The following is a 23600-nucleotide window of genomic DNA, read 5'->3' as shown; positions in this document are numbered from 1 at the left end:
CAATATACACCTCAAATCCACATTACAAGAATTAGCTCAGGATGTACATAACTTCAACATATCGATAACCGTTATATGGATGTCCGCCATAACTTATCAATATCTAGCACTGATCTTTATTACAGGAAGTAGCTGAGGTTGCATCGGTATATCGGTAAGCGCTATATCTACTACTACTACTACTACTAAGACTCACTACAGCCCCTATATGGTTCGCCAAAAAGGACAGTGTTTGACAATCCCTCATCCTTCATCAGTATAACGTGCCTAACTCATCTCAACCTTTTTTTTTTATAGCCCTAGAAAAAGGGATAGAACCACATTTTACTTACAGCTTACTGCTATAAATATGGCCGGTCAGACAGGTACCCTAAAGAATCCGTACACAATTCCCCTGGCAAGTTTCAACTTCACTCTTTACTTACGTAAGAAAACCTTTGTTTTTTATAAGTTAATAACAAATAAAAAAAACATACACTTTTAGAGCTGTAATCAAGGATTGGAGAGCGCGTTCAATAAAAACCATCTAAAGGTGATAATGTCCTTTTCGTAATATTTTGACTTACAGAAGTAACAAAAAATTTTAGATTCCAATTTTTATACCCTGAAATATATGTTATCTGTTTTAGCATTGGCGAACATTTTAATTAATATAATGAATTATATATAGAGGAAAAAACTGCATGCCTGAGCAGTAAGAAGAAGCAAAAATAGAAGAAGAAGAGTGGAAATAGAAGGAAATAGAAGAAGAAAGAGTGAGGAGCAGTAGGACTGAAGAGTAGTAAGAAGAGGAAGAGCATGAATGAGGGGAATAAAGTATTAATTCAAAGTGTTTTTGAATTTGATCAACTTGGCGGAAGACTTGAGAGCATAGCAGTGGCTAATTAGAGTAAAGCCAAGACAGATAGTGTTTGTGAGAGGCTGGCAAAGCTGGCATAACTTTTTCAGAAACAATGCAGTAGCATTGAAGAACTGTAAGAGAAAGTAGCCGAAAGAGCGTCTGAAATCTAAGATTTTGTTTCGCAATAGCTTTTCAAATAAGGTCAAATGAACCTTCTTTCTTGTATGTTCTCTTAATATAATTTTCTATGTTATTGTATACTTTATTTTATATACTTTAAGATAATATGAAATTTATTTTGGTCAAATGATATTTTTGATTAGGCCTTTAGTAACTAAACTTCCAAGACTTCCCAACGACATTTAATGACAAAGTCCATTTAATTTTAATGATGTTCAGCGGCCTTCAATAGAGATAACGCTTGGGTAGCTGGTACTCTTCAATTTTTCTGTGAGGTAAAATTCCAGAAGAAAAGAATTATCAATCTATGTAGCATATATAATAGTATCGGAATTTCTGATGTCGAAAAAAGTGACGAAATTGGACACCGTCGGAAAACCAAATACGCTTGTTTTTACTACTACTAACAACTCACCGCAGCACCAAGCCACCTGAGGCTAACACAGGTACGCTTGCTCTGCCTCCATCCCAATCTGTTCAAAGCCTCCCTCTTTAAACCCTCCCAGAAAGTTTCCATTTCCCTTAAATCTTTCCTTATGACATCGTCCCACCCCAACTGCGGATACCCTTCTTATCGTTTAGCCCTAGGTGGTTAGCCGAAAAGGGCAATATTTGGCAATCTGTCATCCTTCATCTGCGAAACGTGCCCTAGCCATCTCAACCTTTATATCATTATAGCCTTAGAAAGTGGGATTGAACCACACTTTTCGTACAGCCTACTGTTTGAAATACGGTTAGTCAGCCGTTCACCCAGAACAATCCGTAGTTAAACATCTAGAAAAACATCTATTTCTCTGGAAAATATCTTGCAAATCTTCATCCACTTTTCGGAGCGCCCATGCTTCAGAACCATATTTGACCTCTGTCGTCACTGCAGCTTCCAATATCCTAATCTAGGTTTGCAGACTTATCTTCCTGTTCTTCCTAACTGTTTTTTTTTAACTGTGAAAAAACACCCAGAGCCTTGGCTATTCTACTTTTAACATCTTCACTGCTCCCACCGTCTTTACTAATAATACTACCAAGGTAAGTGAAGCTGCATACCTGATCAATCTTTTCGTTACTCAATGTCACCTTTTAATCTTCACTTATTCCTAGCCTTAGCGTCCTAGTCTTCTTAACATTAATTTTCAAACCTATTCTAGCACCATGAAAGTCCATTCATTTTGTCGACACTTTCATCTAGGAAGATTAAATCCTCAGCATAATCTAAGTCCAGGAAAGTTTTTCTTCCCTATTTGATTCCATGGTCTCCCATTGCATTTCCTGTGCTTCTTAAGACAAAATCCATCAAAATGATCCATATAAAGGGGGATAGAACACAACCCTGCTTAACTCCTGATTCTCGTACATAGCACTAATTACTTCAAAGTATTTGTCTGGTACACCATACAAGTATAAAACCTTTACTAAAGCTCTTCTATTAACAGAATCGTTCGCTTGCTCATAATCTATAAAACTGAGGACTAAAAGTGTTTGATAACTCAGGCCCTTATCAATTATTAACCTAAGAGTTGAAATTTGGTTGACTTTATTTGTATGATCCCGTCACCTTTTTCCTATTTAAGATTAATGGTCATATTTTGGTCACAATCACAATAATGGTTATGGTCATAATCATTATGGTCATATGGTCACATATGACCAAGAAGGGATATTCTGTAATGTAAACCCCAGAACAGGGTATTTTCTAAATCTAGGGAAGAAGCAAGAAGCTAAGGTTAATCGGTATGGCGAATTGACGTAGTAATTTTTAAGGTCAATCTCCTTCAAATTGCTATTTTCCACTTTTATCCGGAATCGTATATTCTGACGAGTACTTCTTTGGTGTTAAAACTTAAGACAAGCAGAATCGTAGCAGACTCGCAGGGGAGTAGCTCCAGTATTTTTATTGGAGGAGGGGGGCAAGAGGGGTCCATATCCGGAAAGTCAAGGGGCAAGTGCTATATAATAGTTTTTTCTCCGAATTATTCAATCAATCACTTCAACATAATATCCTCCGTAAGGCTCTATGGCCAGGAATAAACAGGGGAAAAACAGAAATGGCACAAATACTAAAAAAAGAGAAGAAAAGTATTTTCAATATAATGCATTTCAACCTTTCAAAGACAACACACACAAAAAAAAACAAAGAAGAAAAAAAAATAAAAATTTAAAAGACCCAAACAAAAAGCAATTTTAAGAGACCCCCCCCCCAAAAAGAAAGAAGATGTAGGACAATTCAATAAATTGAACCAATTTCCAAATATATATTTGAAACCAAGCCACAAAAAATATTAGACAAATCAGTACCCCTCGCAACAAACGTTTCTAACCCAGGCTAGGGTCACCCCCTCCCCCCTAAATAATAACAATAAAATTTAAAAAATATATTTAAACATGAAAAATCAAAACATAAAAAAATTTCTTAAAATTCTTTTAAAACTAGGCTATTCCAAACGATAAGACAAGCAGTTAATGGATTAAAGTCAGACCTCGCCGATGGAGTAAATAAAACATTAGTATTCCTTGAATTGCGAAGATCATTAGAAGACCTATCAGTGACGAAAGAAGGAGTAGTCTGAAGGGTGTTGGAAGATGACCATGAATTTGATGAAAAGTGAAAGACGAGCACGAAAGAATGTAGAGAGACTGCAAATCAAGTAATGGGCTAGTTGGGTTAGCTGTAGGACAATTTGTTTCCTTTATAACCCTTCTTGCCTTATCATATTACTTAGAAAGTGGTTTCAAAAAAGAAGGGAAAGTTGACATCCATATTGTAGGGCAATAAGAGACGTAGGACTGAACTAAGCAATGGAACAGAATTTTTAAACTGATCCAGGAAAAATGTGTTTTAGCTTCCTCAAAATTCCAAGACTCCTTGAGATCTGCAAATTAATTAGTACAATATGATGCTTGAATGAAAGGTTTTCATCGAGAAGAATACCGAGAAATTGGACATATCGTTCTTTAGGTCTACTGAGAGAGAGAACCCCTTGAAAGCTGGATATTAGTTAACTCAGGGCACGCTAGACAAATACGGGAAAAAATTAAAAAAATTGACTTAGCAACTTATTAGGCAAGGCATTTGGCATGAAAGAAAACCACGACTCTCTCAAATAAGTCAACTAATTTGGGAAGCATCTCAGACTCGGTTCCCACTACAGTACCAATCGTACTGTCATCAGCGAAAGCAACGAGAGTGTCCACATCCTGTGAAAACGATGGATTTTTTTTTAGCATTGAAAGATTCAGGATGACATAGGCGACAGCAAACTGTAGGTTTTTTATTCTTAACCGTAACTGTAAGGTCATTAACATAAATCAAAAACAGAAACGGTCCAAGAACAGGGCCCTGAGGAACACCAAATTCAACTTCAGACGAAAAGTGGAAAAGGGAATCTACGGAGATAGTTCTACCTGACAGATAGGAATCAAACCAAGCATGAGCCTGTCCTCTTACACCATTGTGTGATAGCTTATACAGCAGAATCTCATGAGTTAAAGAGTCAAAAGCCTTACGGACATCTAGGAATATAGCAGCAGGAATCAAACCAGAGTCAAGCGCGGTGTGGAGAAAATTTGAAAGAGTTACACACGCATGTTCTGTAGAATATTTAGCTCCGAAGCCAAACTGAAGATCAAGAAAAAATCTTTTAGCCTCTAGAAAAGCAAGCAAACGGGAAAGCATGGTCTTTTCTAAAATTTTGCTAAAAACAAGACAGCAAAGATATTGGAGGATAATTGGCTGGATCATTTCTTGGTCCACCTTTATATAAAACAATTACTCTAGCTCGCTTAAGCGAACTGAGGAAAATCCTATTTTCAAAAAAAGATTTACATGCTTTGTCAATGGAAAAATAATTGAAGGAAGAATGAACTTAACTGCCATAGTTGGAATACAGTCAGGGCAACACGACGAAGAACCTTTCAAGCTATTTACAATCCTGGCTACTTCAACATCAGAAGGAGGATATGCGATTTGAGACAAGATAGACCAAGATAAGATTTGTAATCTGGTTGTGACTGTGAAGACCTGACTGAAGAAACAGTGGTTTTCCCAATATTGGCAAAATATGATGTAAATGCTTCTTGAACAGATGGAACACCCTCAACAACCCCATCACCAACTACAAGACTTGGAGGGATAGAAGGAGCCGGAGAGGAACGTTTGAGGACGGAATTGATCACTTGCCGAGTTTTTTGAATATCTTTCCCACAGTCCGAGAATTTTTTTGGAATAATAAAGGAATTTAGCCTTCCGGCATAAAGAATTGAAAACATTCCTGTAGAGTTTGAATTATTGAGGCTCAACTGTCCCCCCTGCTCCCCTTCAAAACAACGCCCCTGCAGACTCGTAATTAGAAGTCATCTAATAGAAATCCTCTCAGTAGACCGTGAATAAAGGGAATTGAGGCCATTCCTCCCCAAAGCTACGAAAGTAACTATAACTTCCCGAAGCTACTATCTTTACTTATTTGAAAAACATTAAGACACCCAAAGAACAGTTGATAATTTTTGCTTTGTCGAAAAAGGCTTTGTCGTATTTAAATGAACTCTCTTACTCTCTCTCTCTCTCTCTCTCTCTCTCTCTCTCTCTCTCTCTCTCTCGCTTTTTCTCTCTCTCTCGCTTTCTCTCTCTCTCTCTCCCTCTCTCTCTCTCTTTCTATCTGCTTCTGCCTCTTATTTTTCTTTCTTTTCCTTTATGTATTTAAATGTACATTTTTTTTATGATCTCCCTTTCTACAGGCCACAGAGCATTTAAGGGGATTTGTGATTGTATTTATTGAATATTTTAATATTATCGAATATTTATATTTTTGAATATTTAAAAAATATTTTATTGAATATTTCTTAATTGTTTTTAGATTGAACTATATCTCATCTATATTGTCTTATTGACTCACTAAGTAAAGAAAAACAAGTTGTTTTTTCTAACTGAGAGTAAGATGCAACATTGAAACTGAAAAAGAACAGAAATGGTTACGTAATGAGGGGGTTGTCCCCTCTTCAACACCTCACTCTTTAAGTTAAAGTTTGAATTTTCTCCCAATTCTTCATCATACCATTTGCTTTTAATCAGCAATAAAAAGTATTTATGAATTAAATTATGAAAAGTATTTGTACGTAATTTTACGTGCGTAGTACAAGTAGGTATATATATAGGTAGAGTTAGTTATCTTGTACGTAGAACATATGTACGTGGTTTTCCTAAATAATCAAATATTTTAAAGTGATTTCATGCGTCATTTTAATAATAATAAAGGCAGCGAAGTCGCCAAACCAAATAGTATCTGTTGCTTTAGATCGGATCAATTTGACTAAATTACAAAACAATGAAATCAAAAAAACCTGGGCATTCGTTTTCTCTTTATGGGGCTAGTTTACTATTTTTATTGTTTAGTTTTTATTAAAATGGTTTGGTTTTTGCTTTGCTCCTTACACATTGCATAAATGCTTTGATACGCAGTGATATATTTACTTAGACATAGGCCACTCTGTGTTAAACCATGTATAAGGTGGCAACTGTGGTATTGTATGCTGATATCAAAACTATATGAGACTTCTAAGCAAAGAAACATAAAACCACGCAAAGCTGTTTCGCAGATATTAAACAATTATATAGGTAAATCTTCGCTGTTATTTGGTCTAAGAAATTACTTAGTTTTAGCTGCAAGTTTTAGTATCAAATTTGAATGATATTTTGATGCGAACAAATTGGTTGTGCAGACAAAACGGTTATGGAGAAAATGGTACGGTACTTGTATGATAAACGTCCTACCGTTCAATTTGTTCATTCATTGACCCATTATAGAACCGCTTTTTTTTCGTTAGTTTCTTTCAGCTTAGCGTGAGACAAGACAAAGGGAACTGGCATAATAGATGGAAAATGTATAATTTGTGCTATATATTTGCATATTAGTGTAGAGGTGGGGGGGGGGGGGTAAAGTATTTGGGCAGTGTGAAGTTAGAAAACAATTCTTACTACATAATATGCAGAATAATTGTACCTAAACATATTAGGCATGCGGACCCGCTATAATTTATTCCCCCCCCCCAAACGTACAAACAGATAGCCCAAATTTGTTTCTAAAGTATTATATTTTGATCTTAGTTTGGTATATTTCACTAGAATTGAGCGTCAGAGAAACATATTAGAGTAACATTAGGTAGGGCTTATACCATAAATAAGTAAGTATGACGGCACTAGACCCTTAAGGTCCAAACCGGCGTTGCTGATCTCCGTTTCGTGGCCCTTCAGCCAGGAAGTACAATGGAGGGGGGCAGCCATCCTGTGCTCTCGCACACCCTTCCTGCTTACCTTCCTCAAATTTCTCCAGGTACCCATTTAGAGCTGGGTCGACTCTGGCTAAGCTTACACAGTCACACCACTGACCCGCGTCCCAAACCCAATAACTCGCCACGTCAGGGATCGAACCCGTGCCCCTTGGACAAAGAATTCTCAACCCAGCGAACCCCTATTTAGCCAGGACGGCTTAAACAAACATATATTAGTATATACAAGTATATAAAATATATCATACAAGTACTAATTGTACATTTGTGTTAGCCAGTACACACTTGAGAAGTTTGCTTAGTCGAATCAGCGAAAAACCGGTTTACCGTTTTGAATTCGGAGACAATTCGCTTAGGTTCACTGAAATAAACTAGGTTGAAACTATTTAATATAATGCTTTACATAATTTCGTTTCTGAGGTATTGTATTTTCATCATATTTTGGTGTATTTCCTTCAGATTAACCTAACTCCACTTCTCGAGTGTGTACTGGCTAATACGGAAGTACCGAGAAAATTTTTGCGGTCGGCTAGAGGTTATTATGTATCTTGAAAAAAAAACCTTGATCCAAATTTTTTCAATGATGAAAAAAAAAGAGATCCAAATTTCTCCTTTCTTTATTTTGCAATCTGATTTCTCTGTTATATCAAAATGTTGATTTTTCATGTTTTGAATTATCCATTGATGCAGATAAATCGTAGAATATGCAATAGGTTACATGGGTGCTCGTATTTGGGGGCGGGGACAGAGGGGGATCTAGCCCCCCCCCTCTCTGGCTGAATGATGCTACCTTATATTCTTACATATTTTTTGAGATTTCGATTATACAGCATTGGAAGTGCCAATTAGCCCACGTAAGTCCCCCCCCTAAAATTCAGCTTATGGGCGCCCATGATAGGTTACACCCAAAAACAGTCTGTAAATAAGCAATTAAAAAGCAAGTAAAGGAATCATAAGAAGATTAAATTACAAGAGCACCTTACGACAGAGCTGTGGTTAGAGACGTGCCTGATGATCGCAGATTCAGAAGTTCAATCACACCTGTTGTAAGGAATATATATTCGTATCAATCTTTTTTTTTGAATTTTCACTGAAAATACCATTATTTATGTTTCCAAAAAGAGAAGGAAAAAAAAGTAAAGTTTATTCATTAGATTCATTAAAATACATTTTGCCCCCTCCCTATTGAATTGGTGCTAAAACGAGATTTTGTCTGCCCGAATCCCAACCCAGACCCGTCACCTATTCCCTGTTGACCATTAATGGTCAAATTTTGGTCAGATTCACAGTGATTATAAGGGTCATATCGTCATTATGGTCATATTTGGGATTATATATGAGATGTATCATCATATATGGGATTTGAGATTATATTTATTGGATGTTTTTATTTTTTGGTTGAAATATATCTCATTTATTTTGTCTTATTTATTCATTAAATAAAAAAAATAACTAAAAGTAAGGAGCAACATTGAAACTTAAAACGAACAAAATTATTACGTATATGAAGGGGATCCCCCCCCCGCTAAACACCTCACCCTTCACGCTAAAGTTTTTAAGTAGTTTTAAAAAGTTTCTTATCGTTCGAATTAAGCAACCCTTGTGTTTCAGTAGTCATTCTTATAGAAGTAGCACAAATTTCAAAGTTTAGCGTAAAGAGTGAGGTGTTGAGGAGAGTTAAATTCCCTTCATATACGTAATAGTTTCTGTTCGTTTTAATTTTTAGTGTTGCTTCTTACTTTCAGTTGAAAAAACTTTGTTTTTTTTATTTAATCTCTGTCTTTTTTAAAAGATGCCAGGAAATCCGGCTCCACCTCCACGGAAAAATCCCCCTTCCCGTGGGAGAATATATATATATATATATATATATATATATATATATATATATATATATATATATATATATATATATATATATATATATATATATATATATATATATATATATATATATATATATATAGGCGTGGTCACATAAAATTTAGAGAAGGCTCATTTAATTGGAAATTTTAAGTTATAGTACCCTTTTAATAGTCAAAAGTGATAAAAGGTTAACTGCCCCCCCTGAGGCCCTCTTTTACCCAAACCTATCTGAAAGAAATTTTGAGGTAAACATTTTGTTGAAAATAGTCCAAAGAACATACAAAAAAACTCCAGGGTTGACACACCCCACCAGAGCCCTGGGGTAAGGGTTGTAAGTTATGCCCTAGAGGCATACATGGTTTTTATGGAATGGATGGTCGTATGAACTTTGGATAGGGTTCATTTGATCGGAAATTGGAAATTATAGTGTTTTTTTAAGAGTCAAAAGTCGATTGAGGACATCCATCCCTCCGTACCCTCCCCCATGCCCATAATTTTCCAAAACAAACATCCTATCAAAATTTTCAAACATCCATTTTCTTTAGCATTGTTAAAATATCCAGTAATTATGCCTTTTGGGACGTCAACCCCCTCACAGGCCCCGCACAGTCACTGTTTACATATAGTGAATGCTATTAAGAAATATATGCATGTTTGGCCTTTACTTTCCAAAAAGACAAAGGGTCTTCAGGTGAGTCTTTCAGAGAAATAGCATTGAAACTTTTAAAGGAACCAATTTGATTCAAATTTGAAAGTTCTAGTGCAAATTTTAAGAGTAAAAAGCGACTAGAGGTAAAGCAGCCCTCCTCCCAAACCCATTCATTTTCCAAACACATCAAGTCAAATAATCTTATAAGAGTAAAAATACCACAAATCACCATCAATAAATAAATGAAACTCAAAACGAACAGAAAGTACAATAAATGACCGAGTCAAACTCAAAACGAGCGAAAAGTAACTGAATAGGGCTGACAGAACCCATGTCTTCTCAAGACCAGAACATAAATCGCACTTTACTGAAAGCAAAACACATTTTAAATCTTTTCACTTTTTTTTACATTAATAAATGAAAAATTATTAAAACTTTAAGGAGTAAATGTTTGTATATGCATATTAAACAGACAATCCACATTCATTTTTTTTTCAGTAATATGCCAATTATGTTCTGGTCTTGAGAAGGCAAGGGGGTTATCATCCTTACTCATGTTAATTTTTGCTCGTTTTGAATTTGACTCGCCTATTTATAATAATGTTTATTCATTTTGAGTTTTATTCATTTATTGATGCTGACTTGTGGTAGTTTTACGCTTGGAAGATTATTTGACTTTATTTCTGCTTATTTTTGGGTTAACAGAGCTCTTTACTTTTCTTTAAAAAACTTGTTTTGTTGAAAAATCTTTTTTACTTACCTTGGTAGTATTATCAGTAAAGACGGTGAGAGCAGTGAAGATGTTAGAAGTAGAATTTTAGAAGTAGGCTGTGGGAAAAATGTGGTTCTATTCCGCTTTCTAGGGCTATAATGAGAGGAAGTTTGAGGTGACTAGGGCACGTTCTGCGAATGAATTATGACAGATTGCCTAAGATTGTACTTTTTGGCCAACCGTCAAGGGCTAAACGGAAAGCAGGGCATCCGTGGCTGGGGTGGGAGGATGTCATAAAGAAAGATTTAAGGGACATGGCAACTTCCTGGGAGGATATAAAGAGGGGGACCTTGAATAGATTGGAATGGAGGATGAGTGTGCGTAGCTTTGTTGGCCTCAGGCGGCTTGGCGCTGTGGTGAGTTGTTAGTAGTAGTAGTAGTATTGGTATCAAAATTACGTTTTTTAGAGTTTCTATTACTATTGAGCCACGTCGCTCCTTACTTATAGTTCGTTCCGAACTGTTTGATGCCTGAAAATCACGGTGTCTTTTATTTTTCTTTCGGTTGTTACAAAGTCATAAAGTTATTGGGGAAGCAGCATTTTTTTTTTTAATCGTTTTTTTTTGTCACCCACGATCGTAAAAATAAACAAGCAAGCCTGATGGGGATGGTGTTGCTACACCATCCCCATCAATTTTGATGGTGTTACTATAAGTTTATCAAGATGGTGTACTATCGAGTATTTTAATAGTACATAAAACTATAAGTACTTTTAACCTGTTGATTCACCTTCAAAGCAAATCTAGCACTTCTTAAATTGTTTGGGGCAAATGTTTTTATTTTTTTTTTTCTGATTTAAAACCCACGTTTTAAATCCCTATTTAAATTTTTTGCCTGCTCCTGCCAAAACTGCAATTTTTTTTTAATATATGGCCGTTTACGTTTCCACTTAACCAATTTCAAGAATATAATTATTTTTGGCTCTTCTCGGTATTTTAAAGGGGAATGTATCGATAGTAAAGTAGCATATTTTCATAGCCGTTATTAATTAATTTTTTAATTTTTTTTTAAATAACTAATTTTTAATTTTGTAGTTATAATTAGGGGCACTTTTATGATATACCCCCTGATACCTAATATACCCCCTGATACCTGATACCTAAGTATGATAAAAATATAATACTGTGGAAAAAAATCTGGGCTATATGTTTGTACATTAGGGGGGGGGGGGGTAAAGTACAGCGAGTCTGCATGCAAATGTGTTAGCTTCAAGTATTCTGATATAATGAAGTAAGAATTGTTTTCTGACTTTACACTGTCAAAATACTTCCCCCTAATGTGCAAATACATAGCCCAAATTATATATTTCACATCTATTCTGTCATTTCTCTTTGTCTTTTCTCACGCTAAGTTGAAAGAAACTAGCGAAAGAAACCGGTTTACAGCAAGTCAATGCATGAACAACTTGAGCTGCAAGGGGTATATCATACAAGTACCTTATTAAGTTCTAAAACTATGCACTAAAAATAATACTACGGATGGTCCATTGATCCACATACATATACTAAAAAGGTATAAGATATAGGGATTTCCCTTTACAAAAGAACGAATTTCTAACAGGTATGCCGAACTCTCATGTATTTTTGTTTCAATACCTATAAGCAATAATAATCTATGTAAGTGGGGAGGGGGAGTGGGTAGGGGAGTGGAGTGGGAAGGGGGAGTATCTCCCAATACTTTTTGTGGAAGGGTATCCTACCCGTTTGCGAGTGTGAATGTTTATAAAGCTAGTAATTACTTAAGGCATCTAAAGAAAGTCCTCTCAGTAGACCCAGACTTAGGGGGAATTGAGTCTATTCTTCCCCAAAAATCCCTAAATATTCAATCTTAAAGCAGCAATGCAACGATTACTATTTTTACTTTTTGGAAAGAATTAAGACTTAATTAAAAAGAAAATAATTTGACAATTAATAATTTTGCTACTACTAACAGTTCACAGCATCCCCAAGCCACTTGAGACAAGGCCGTACGCAGAGGGGGGGGGGAGGGGGCTTAGGGGGTTTGAACCCCTCCCGAAATGTTTTTTTTACTTGTAAAAACGCAACAAACACGGGTATAGACAAATTTTGTATGCGATCTCTGAAGTTTTTTTGTGTAACCCCCCTCCCCGAATAAAAATCTTTGAGTAGAAACCCCCTCCGAAAAAAATCTTGGGTGCGGCCCTGACTTGAGACCAAAAAAACCGTGCACGCTCCTCCTCCATCCCAATTTATCGAAAGCCTTACCCCCTTTCAAGCAGCTTTAGTTCCATTTAAATCATTTATTACGACCTCCTCCCTCGCCAATCGGGGATGACCTACTTTACTTCTTCAATCACAAATTGTATTTGCAATTGCAGTTGCAAAACTAAATTTAATTAGACACAAAAGGGATTAGAGAGAGATATAAATACCACTGATTAATTAAATTACATAACAGAATATTTAATCCCTGCAAAATGATGATTGTTGAAATGAAATGATCCAAATGATTGTTGGACAATAGATAGATAGATGTTATTTCATACAAATATAAACAAACACAAATAATTAAATAGAGCCAACAAGGAACTAAGCTCGAAAGCAAGGCTAACAATTATTACAATTAGTTTAAGTACATCAAAAATAAAGATAAAGAAGATAAACCAAAAAACATCATAACATATAAAAGGAGAAGGACAAAGGAGGCTACCCTAGCACGGCAAAATCTAAAAATAATACTAAGAAACAAGTTATCAAGTAGAATCACTCCGTCATCAAAGGTTAGTAATATATTCTACTAATTTAGTCTTTAAAAGTGATCGGCTATTAAGATTTTTAAATTTAGTATTTAATTTGAGCCTATTTGCTATAGAAGAGATTTAGTACCTTATTGAAAATTTATCTCTTTCACAGTTAACCCAAGGGATTCTACACGCTCCAAAACGAGCCGACGAAGAAGCGAGTGAGCGAATAGGGGTGACGAGAACTTGTGATTCATAAAATAACTTGCCGGAGATTCAATATCGTAATGCTAGAGCGATAATTGCAAATCCCTAATTGGATACAATTTTCCAAATTTCTTGGTAACAAATTTCTTGGTTTTTTGAACTGTAACTTTGGCAGCCCTACCTGTCTTTTGGTTATGACTTTTTCCGATAATTTTTTCAGTTCTTCTATTTCCCAAATAATTCACCTATTTTTTCTGTTTTATCCAAGTTGATGTCATCCCACCCACTAAAAATCTCCTCCCCCCCCCAGCAAGATTCTGCTTTCTGGTCTGTTCCCAAAAAATATTAAATTTGTTGTTTTAGTACTAAATGAGATTCTAGTCCAGAGTACGTCTCTGTTATTTCGGTTTCGAAACACAAGAATGCACTTCGACTTTTAGTAAATAATGCTGATGTTGATTTTAAATCTAGATTCAAGGTCATGAGACTCTTGGAGCCTTTTTGGTGATAGCCTCCAAAGTTCAAAGCTATCAGGCATTTTCTGTCTCTTTCATGTTATAACTCACCGCCCCAAACCGAAATTTCGAAAAAATACATGTAAAATTTCAACTCCCATTTAAAGAGCTACCTATTTTATTTATATATTTTTACCTTAGATGGCGTTAATAGCAAGTAGTTTAAGCCGCTTCTCTATTCGGAAGGTCTAGCAAATCGGCAGGGCCAAACGGCCAATCTGTGCCAGTAAACTTCAAGAGACTTAAGGGCCAGACACACGTAAATTTTTTTAGACGGATTTCAGCAGCTCAGTGGGCAAATGATGGCGGTACAAAAACAGTGCCCTTTACGCAAGATTTTGAAAACTAAACATCATGGACACCGATAGTCAACTGTAGTTTATCCATAGTTACACGACTTATCTCAACTTAGTAATTTTAATTTTTCCTGCTGAAGGAAAGGAAACGATATCTTTTGCTTTAGTTTGATATCTTTCGCCTTTTTGTTTTTGGTGATCACGATGAAATTCGATTGCGTTTTAGTAAATCAGCACCGAAAACTAGAAAAATCGCCACCGTTTTCTTTGAAATTTTGTTGCAATTTGACGAATTGCTTCCAAAAAAAAGTTACGTGTGCCCAGCCCTTTTTTTTTACCAATTCCGTAATGCCAGCAATCAGACTGGAGACCAAAATTGTTGTAGAATGAGCAAATTACCAGACTAGCCGAATTTGCCAGATGAAAACGCTCTTTATCTTTTAAATTATTTTCTTATCAATGAAGAAAATGTGATTCATAACCGTTCACAGCTTCCGTTTTCAACAGATGTTGATATTCACATTGTTGCTTATTAGTGCACATACGCTTTTTCCCTTTTGTTTGTCTAGATTTTCCCTTTTGTTTCATACGTTTTATATATAACAAATTACTTTTAACGACAATGAATAAAATGACATAAAAATGTAAGAAGAAGAAATGGAAGCTTTGAAAGCTATTTTCATATCAGAATTTTTTGAAAATCCGTTTAAAATGTTAAAACTTTTGTTGGATATTGTAGAGCAACAGCATTAACTTGTTTATTGCTCTCCGAATATTCTTAACAATGCCAGTAAACGTTGCTTCTGGAGAGACATCGTTTTTCAGGCTAAAATAAATAATAAATTGTTTGAGATTGACAATCAGTCAGGATAGATTAAAAAGCTTATCAATTATGTCGACTGAAAGTGATAAAGAAAGGAAATTGGACTTTCAAAGTATTTTAGAGAACAAAAGCTAAAACAAAATTTAAATTCATGTATTTAAGCTCGGTGATGTAAATTTACGCTCAATAAATGTTTTCGTATATTTAAAATTTTTATTTTTTAACTTATATAGAATTTTAACTATCTGATGATCCATGACATTACTATATAGCATTACATTATTGATGATTATAATATTAAATTACATAATATAAAATTACTTAAATATTTAATATATAAGGAGGGCCAAATCCAATCGGGGCCCTTACCTATTCGCTCTGGGCCTGAAGATGGGCCTCCGGGTCTGTCTAGAAGGGCTATACAGGCTATGACAGTGAGGACCACAGCGATATTTGATTTCAGGGTTAAAAACAAGTTATCCCCGATAGACTAAGCCTAGGTTATGATAGTTTCTACTTTTCTTTTGAAATTATTATATATATATATATATATATATATATATATTCAAAATTCTTCTGAGCTTTTATATTTCTCCTCTTAACTTTTTAACTTTGATGGTCTAGTGCTGACCAGGTCCTCCTATTTTCTATTGTTTTTTTTTATTTTTTTTTTATTAGTATTTTTCACTGTGTTCCTGCGTATTTTCTCTGTTTTTTCTAAGTTATTTTTCTTAGTCTGTGATTAGGTGCACTGTTTATTTTACTCGTGATGTTTTATAATTGTATTATGAAGCCCCCCCCCCCAACAAATTAACCTTTATGGGATAAATAACCGTTTGATGTTTTTGAAAGCAAATTTTCTTTTAGTGTGAATAAAATGACTGCTTGGTCGATCGACTGCCATGAACCAAATAAGTAACTGCAAAAGATGTCAAACAGTCAGAGGTGTCATCCCAAGAGGCGTAGTTATTTTATTTTTCAACTATGCGGAACAAAAGGGCTATCTCAAATTGTATCGGATTTCTTTAAGGAGCGGACAGCAAAAAGTGGGGTGGGGGGAGGCAATTCCAGGGACAAAACACTCAGCAAGCCCTTTGAATATGGCAAAGCTATTTGTTTTAGTTTTTTTTTGTTTTCATTAGATAGGCTATTTTGACAGGATTAAAGTTAATTATATTGTATTTCTTCGCCATCATCAATAAATACGAAATACTTCAATATTTTTTTTTGTATTTCCCAACAGATATTAATAAAACAGTAGTTTTTTGTGTCACGAAAGACAAATTTTTAAAGATGCCAAAGTTGTTGATCTCAGTTTGTTAAGACATTCTACAAGTTCTTTTAAGATGGCTTTTAAGGTGTCAAATAGCTGCCGATCTCAGTTTATAAAGACATTCTGATAGTCCTTTGAAGATGGATCAAACTTCATGGCTAAGTTATTGTTTTAATGTTGCTATTATATAGTAAATTTTAAATCTCGCGACACATAGCGATGAAAAAGTAAATTCTTTTTCAAAGATGTTAAATAGCTGTTGACCTCAGTTTATAAGGAAATTCTGCTAACCCTTTTGAGATGTCTAAGCTATTTATGCGTTTTCATATGCCATTTCGTGGCTAATTTATTTGTGTTTTGCTTTTCTTGTGTTTTTCTTATAAAGTCTGTTTTGACTGGATTTAACTGTTGATTTTTTTTCTTCCCCATCATCAATAACTGTAAAATATTTACAATTACTTCATATTTCTTATATGAAATCACACTGAAAAAAATTACATTTCAAGGCAAAAAAATAGTAAATTTTTATTAAAGATTAGCTGCTTTTTAAAGTTTTATACATAAAATTTGTCCCTGGTCATATAAATGACTAAAAACAATGTAACCAATAAGGACGTAGCAAAAGTGGACATAAAAGAATTAATTCTTTGGATGGCACCATGACTGAATATGTCCATAAACTGAGAAACTGAGACAAGAAAAGTGAAACGAGGGTTAATTAATGTCATGACTTTACCTTGGAAATGAGAAGTTTGGACATTGATGATAGGGGTTTAAGTGATTGAAAAACCAGAAAATGTTCTTCATCTGTAATAGAAGCCAACTTCCTAAGTGGCCGTCCATAAATTTCTTCAGCACTGAAGAGTGCGTCCACGTAGTCTTTTTCATTTTCAAGAAATTCCATGCACAGTGCTTGCCGGTAGTTCGGATCGTCTAAAACAAAATTTAAACAACTTTATTGGAAGTGAATGGACAACTACTCTGTAGGTCATCTCCAAAGAATTATTTGCACTTTCTGCATTAATTCGACCAAGATAATTCAAAAAAATTTGAGTACCTATTTTTAAAGCCCACGCCTCAGACGAAGCATGTTCTAACAATAGGTCCATTTTCTCCTATTTTAATTAGCTCTCAAAGTGTTGCGAAGGTTCTATTTCTGAGTTTTATTATCACTGAAAAGTGTATTTATATAATCCTTGTTATTTACTAGGGATCCAACAATAGTTATTTTATTTGTTCCTATTCTCTCTCTTTGTCTGTCTGTCTGTCTGTCTGTCTGTCTGTCTGTCTGTCTGACTGTCTGTCTTTTTCTCTCTCTCTCTCTCTCTCTCTCTCCCTTTCTCTCTCTCTTTCTCTCTGTATCTCTCTCTCTCTCTCTCTCTCTCTCTCTCTGTCTCTCTCTCTCTCTCTCTCTCTCTATTACGAAATCGTCAAGAAAAAATAAAACATACTGGTAAAAAATACAGGCCAATAGTGGAGAGGGGGATATAAACCTGGTTAGGAATTGCGATTATATTCACAAGCTAAAATAAAGAAAAAAAAAATTTTTTTGCTCTACAAATTAGCATAACCAAAAGTATACCTCTGCTTGGTAAAAAGGATTGAAATATATTTGATAAGAAAAAATAGTAGCGAATTAACTATGCAAAAAAACAAACAAAAAACAACAACAACCACTATATGTACAAAACAAAAAACAAAAAACAACAACAACCACCAAATGTACAAAAAACAACAACAACAACCACCAAATGTACCAAAAAAAAAAAACAACAACAACCACCAAATTTAAAAAAACAAAAAAAACAACAAAAACCACCAAATTTAAAAAAAAAACAAAACAACAAAAACAACAAAAAAATGTGAAAAAAAAACAAAAAAAAAACAACAAAAACCCCCAAATGTACAAAAAAAAACAAAAACAAAAAACAACAACAACCACCAAATACAAAAAAAAAAAAAACAACAACAACCACCAAATGTACAAAAAAAACACAAACAAAAAAGAACAACAACCACCAAATGTACAAAAAAAAACAAACAAACAAAAAACAACAACAACCACCAAATGTACAAAAAAACAAAACAAGAACAACCTCCAAATGTACAAAAAACAAAACAAAAAAAAACAACAACCACAAAATGTAAAAAACAAAAACAAAAAACAACAACAACCACCAAATGTAAAAAAAAACAAAACAACAAGAACAACCTCCAAATGTAAAAAAAAACAAAACAAAAAACAACAACAACCACCAAATATAAAAAACAAAAAACAACAACAACCACCAAATGTACAAAAAAAACAACAACAACAACCAAATGTAACAAAAAAACAAAAAGCAACAACAACAACCAAATGTAAAAAAACAACAAAAAAAAAAACAAAAACCACCAAATGTAAAAAACAAAAAACAACAACAACCACCAAATGTACAAAAAAACAACAACCACCAAATGTACCAAAAAAACAAAAACAACAACAACCACCAAATGTAAAAAAAAAAAAACAAAAAACAACAACAACCACCTAATGTACAAAAAAAAACAACAACAACCACCAAATGTACCAAAAAAACAAAAAGCAACAACAACCACCAAATGTACAAAAAAAAAAAAAAACAACAACAACCACCAAATGTAAAAAAACAAAAAAAACAACAACAACCACCAAATATGACAAAAAAAACAAAACAACAACAACAACCACCAAATATGAAAAAAAAAAAAATACAAAAAAAAACAACAACCGCCAAATGTACAAAAAAAACAAAAACAAAAAACAACAACAACCACCAAATATAAACAAAAACAAAAAACAACAACAACCACCAAATGTACAAAAACACAAAAAAAAAAGAACAACCACCACCAAATGTACAAAAAAAAACAAACAAACAAAAAACAACAACAACAACCAAATTTACAAAAAAAAAAAACAACAACAACATCCAAATGTACAAAAAACAAAGCAAAAAACAACAACAACCACAAAATGTAAAAAACAAAAACAAACAACAACAACAACCACAAAATGTACAAAAAAAAACAAGAACAACCTCCAAATGTACAAAAAAACAAAACAAAAAACAACAACAACCACCAAATGTAAAAAACAAAAACAAAAAACAACAACAACCACCAAATGTACAGAAAAAAAAAAAAAAAAAAAACAAAAAATGTACAAAAAAAAACAACAAAAAACCAAATGTACAAAAAACAACAACAACCACCAAATGTACAAAAAAACAACAACAAAAAACAACAACAACCACCAAATGTACAAAAAAACACAACAAAATACAACAACAACCACCAAATGTACAAAAAACAACAACAAAAGAAACAAATTCATCACTGTGGATAAACTCAGACTTACATTCCGAATTGTTTCAGAATGAATAAACTATAAAATGATTAAACTTAAATTTCCCTCTACATGGGTCCACCAAAAATAAATAAAACAAAGATAATTTAAACGGAAGAAACGGAAAACAAAGAAAATTAAAAACAGTAGAAAAAAACAATATCGTGATGAAAATTTAAAACGAATATTGTTTTTACCATATTTTCTACAAGAATTTAATTTCAAGTTTCTCCACGGACTGACACAAGAAAAAAGATTGGACAGACAGACTTAACCTTGTTTTACACGGTTTTCACACAACATCAATCACACAATCAGAATTATTTCTTAGTGGGGTTTGGCAAGTACATTCTATTTTGTCCTTTAATTGCACCGAAAAATGCGCGAAGATTCCTCGTAAGACTGCTTAAAGCGTGCAAGCTGTAAAGGTTTGCTGATCCTGCATTTTTTTTTTATAAATTAATACTGAAAAAATCTACGGCCTATTTTTTAAGAATTTTGTTCTTTACATCCTGTCAAATCTAATCCGAAGACTCGTTAGGGGAAGAAATAGCCTCCCTTGGGATGGCCCAAAGAAAGTGGGGGGATTAAGGCTTGTTCTCTGTCCAGGTTTTTCATATACTATTTTTCTATAATGCTACGTACAGCAGTAATATTTTCCTGCTGTAAGACAACAGTTTTTTTCTATTAATCAGCGCCTGGCACTTGCCTTGGTGATTTACCAAATTGGAATTCCTAAATTTGCCGTGCTTTTTTATTATTGAAAAATACGGTAGTAAATGTATTTCATTATTTAAATATATTTATTCGCTACTCATTGCCATATAATAAAATATGGAAGTATGATTCGTTATATTCATGGGCGCCCATAAGGGGGGGCAGGGGGGTGCCCCCCCTGGATGAATGATGCTGCCTTAGTTTTATATTTTTGTTCTGAGATTTCTATTATATACCATTAAAAGTGCCAATTAGACCAGGTTTGCCCCCCCCCCTAGAATTCAGCTTATGGGCGCCCATAGTTATATTGACTTAACAAGTCTTCCCTCCTCTTCACTCCATCACTTTTCTTTGGGTCCTGTAAGCTTTCCTGTAAGCTTCCTGTAGGCTTTCTATATTCCTTGGCCTGTAAAGTACCTGGGCTAACCTTTCCCTTACTCGAAATACTTGCCTAATATGTTTTCATCCGATAATTCTTGGCCAAGATATATATATTGAGAGCTACAGTGACGACAGTGGTTAAGGATGGCTCTGAAGCGTGGGCGATCCAAAAAATCGAAAAGAATTTGCTAAATGTTTTCCAGAGGAATTGGCTGCGGATTTTTTTGGGTACCCGACGGACTGAATATATCTCAAACAGAAGGCTGTACGAAAAGAATGGTTCAATGCCACTTTCTAGGGATATACTGAGAGATGGCTACGACACGTTTTGTGGATGAAGGATGACATATTGACAAGGATTGTCCTTGTCCATCAACCGTGTAGGGTTGAACAAAAAGCAGGTCGTCCCTGAATGGGATGGGAGGATATTGTAAGAAAACATTTAGGAGAAATGGGAACTTCTTGGAGAGTGTCAAGAGGGACGTATTTTAATAAATTGGAATGGAGGAGGAGCATGCGTAGCTATGTTGGCCTAAGTTGGCTTGGTGCTGCAGTTATTTTTTAGTAGTAGTAGCTGATCCAACGGCGTGGTTGGACAATGCATGTGCAATTTTATATAAGCCCTTATATACCCAAAACAATCAGTAGGCAATTTCGCTGAAAAACCCCTAACAACACCTCTTCCATTTCTTGGAGCACCCTCACTTCACAATAATACTTGATTACTGTTGTCAAGCAAAGTTGATCATTCTCCAAAAAAAATCTAAGAAACGTAATAATTGTGGCTAGGTGAATGGATAGATTTGAAACTTATAAACCCAATAATATGATAATCTTGTTTTTCTGGTCCTAGTTACAGTTGTATTGGATGTATGGTATGATGTGTTCCCCTAAAAATTAAAAGCCTTAGCACCAAAGACAGTGTAGAGTAGTAAAATTATTTGATGTTAGACCCACAAGCAATACAGGGGTAAAATGTAAAGCTAATACTAGGTTCAAACGCACAGGGAAACAAATCTGTATGAATTAAAAAATATTCAAACGATAGGTGCACAATAGCACAGATGAAAAAGCACAGATAACATGTTTTTTTTCTGGAAAAGCACAGAAAACATGGTTTTTTTTTTGGAAAAAGCACAGATCCCATGTTTTTTTCCGAAAAAGCATGGATAACTTGTATTTTCTTGACAGGTATCTTCCTTTCACTTGTTCACTTTATATGGAGTATGAATCGTACCGTAGGAATACTGGTGGTTCTGAACAAGAACCACCAAATTTCGTACTTTTGCGTGCTTAACAATTCACATGCTTTCTATTTTCAAAAATACTTGCTGATTTGTGCTTGACGACACACGAAAAACCTATTGGTACTATATGGAAACTATAAAAAATTCCTAGCCACAAAAGCGATCTGTATCCGATCGGTTTTTTCATGGTACTGATCAGTTTTTGAGCAATTCCCTATGCGTTTGAACGGGCCATAAAAAAAGTATGGACTAAAAAAGCTTAAGAGTTTTGCTAGAAACGTAGATGGCGTTTATTTTATCTTGGTTAATAAACTAAGCTTGCTGTCGTCAATTGTAGAATTTTGCTGAAAGAAGGCAAACTCTCATTTAGTTTGAGCTTTTTGAAAAGTTGAAAAAAGAATTTACATGAAATATAATTGTAAATGTAATTTTTGACTTTTATTTTCATATACTTAGTACTCTAATCTATACTGAGGAATGCTACTCGTGATACATAAAATACAATTTTGCCGGGGTAATTTCAAGGAGGTTTGTTCTTAGGTCCTGGTGTCCGGGGCTTAAGATAAATATTTTCCCACCTACTTTCTCGTTTTTTTTTTCAATTTAATTTCTGTTGGTCGTGGAGTGAGACAAGGCAGAGTTTATCCCCTTGGGTAAATATTGATCATTAGTTTGAATTACGTTTTGGTAGAATTTCATTTTGACTTTCTATTGCTCTTGTTTATCTGGAGCTGCCTTGTTGTGAGCTTGAGATGCTTAGACACAGATGCGTACACCCCCTGGAGCTGCCTTGTTGCTGCTTAGATACTTAGACACAGATGCGTACACCTTCTGGAGCTGCCTTGTTGTGAGCTTGAGATACATAGACACAGATGCATACAATTCCCGCAGCTGCCTTATCTGGAGCTGCCTTGTTGTGAGCTTGAGATACTTAGACACAGACGCGTACACCTCCTAGAGCTGCCTTATCTGCAGCCACCTTGTTGTGAGCCTGAGATACTTAGACACAGATGCGTACACCACCTGGAACTGCCTTGTTGCTGCTTAGATACATAGACACAGATGCGTACACCTTCTGGAGCTGCCTTACCTGGAGCTGTTTTGTTCTGAGCTTGAGATACTTAGACACAGATGCGCACACCTCCTGCAGCTGCCTTGTTGTGAGCTTGAGATACTTAGACACAGATGCGTACACCTCCTGGAGCTGCCTTATCTGCAGCCGCCTTGTTGTGAGCCTGAGATACTTAGACACAGATGCGTACAGCTCCTGGAGCTGCCTTGTTGCTGCTTAGTTACTTAGACAGAGATGCGTACACCTCCTGGAGCTGCCTTATCTGGAGCTGCTTTGTTGTGAGCTTGAGATACTTAGACAAAGATGCGTACACCTCCTGGAGCTGCCTTATCTGGAGCTGCCTTGTTGTGAGCTTGAGATATTTACACGCAGATGCGTCTCCTCCATGTCAATCTATGCAAATCTTCTCTCTTCATAGCC

At 35.0% G+C, this 23600-nt stretch overlaps 1 protein-coding gene across 1 annotated transcript in view; it reads right to left on the bottom strand.

The window, feature by feature from the left end:
* LOC148939778 (uncharacterized) overlaps positions 1 to 23600 on the bottom strand; it is a 402528-nt gene that overhangs the window by 257973 nt on the left and 120955 nt on the right. Inside the window, exon 3 of the mRNA XM_089106449.1 lies at positions 17133 to 17329. Coding sequence (XP_088962575.1) covers positions 17133 to 17329 — 197 coding nt within the window. The remainder of the gene's footprint in view (positions 1 to 17132; positions 17330 to 23600) is intronic.

The sequence above is a fragment of the Artemia sp. Qi Xiang Cuo genome, chromosome 20 (assembly GCF_049724085.1).
Source record: "Artemia sp. Qi Xiang Cuo chromosome 20, ASM4972408v1, whole genome shotgun sequence".
In the NCBI taxonomy this organism is placed as follows: Eukaryota; Metazoa; Arthropoda; class Branchiopoda; order Anostraca; family Artemiidae; genus Artemia; species Artemia sp. Qi Xiang Cuo.
Note: the sequence above shows the minus strand (reverse complement) of the source record. Positions and strands in the feature narration are given on the sequence as shown.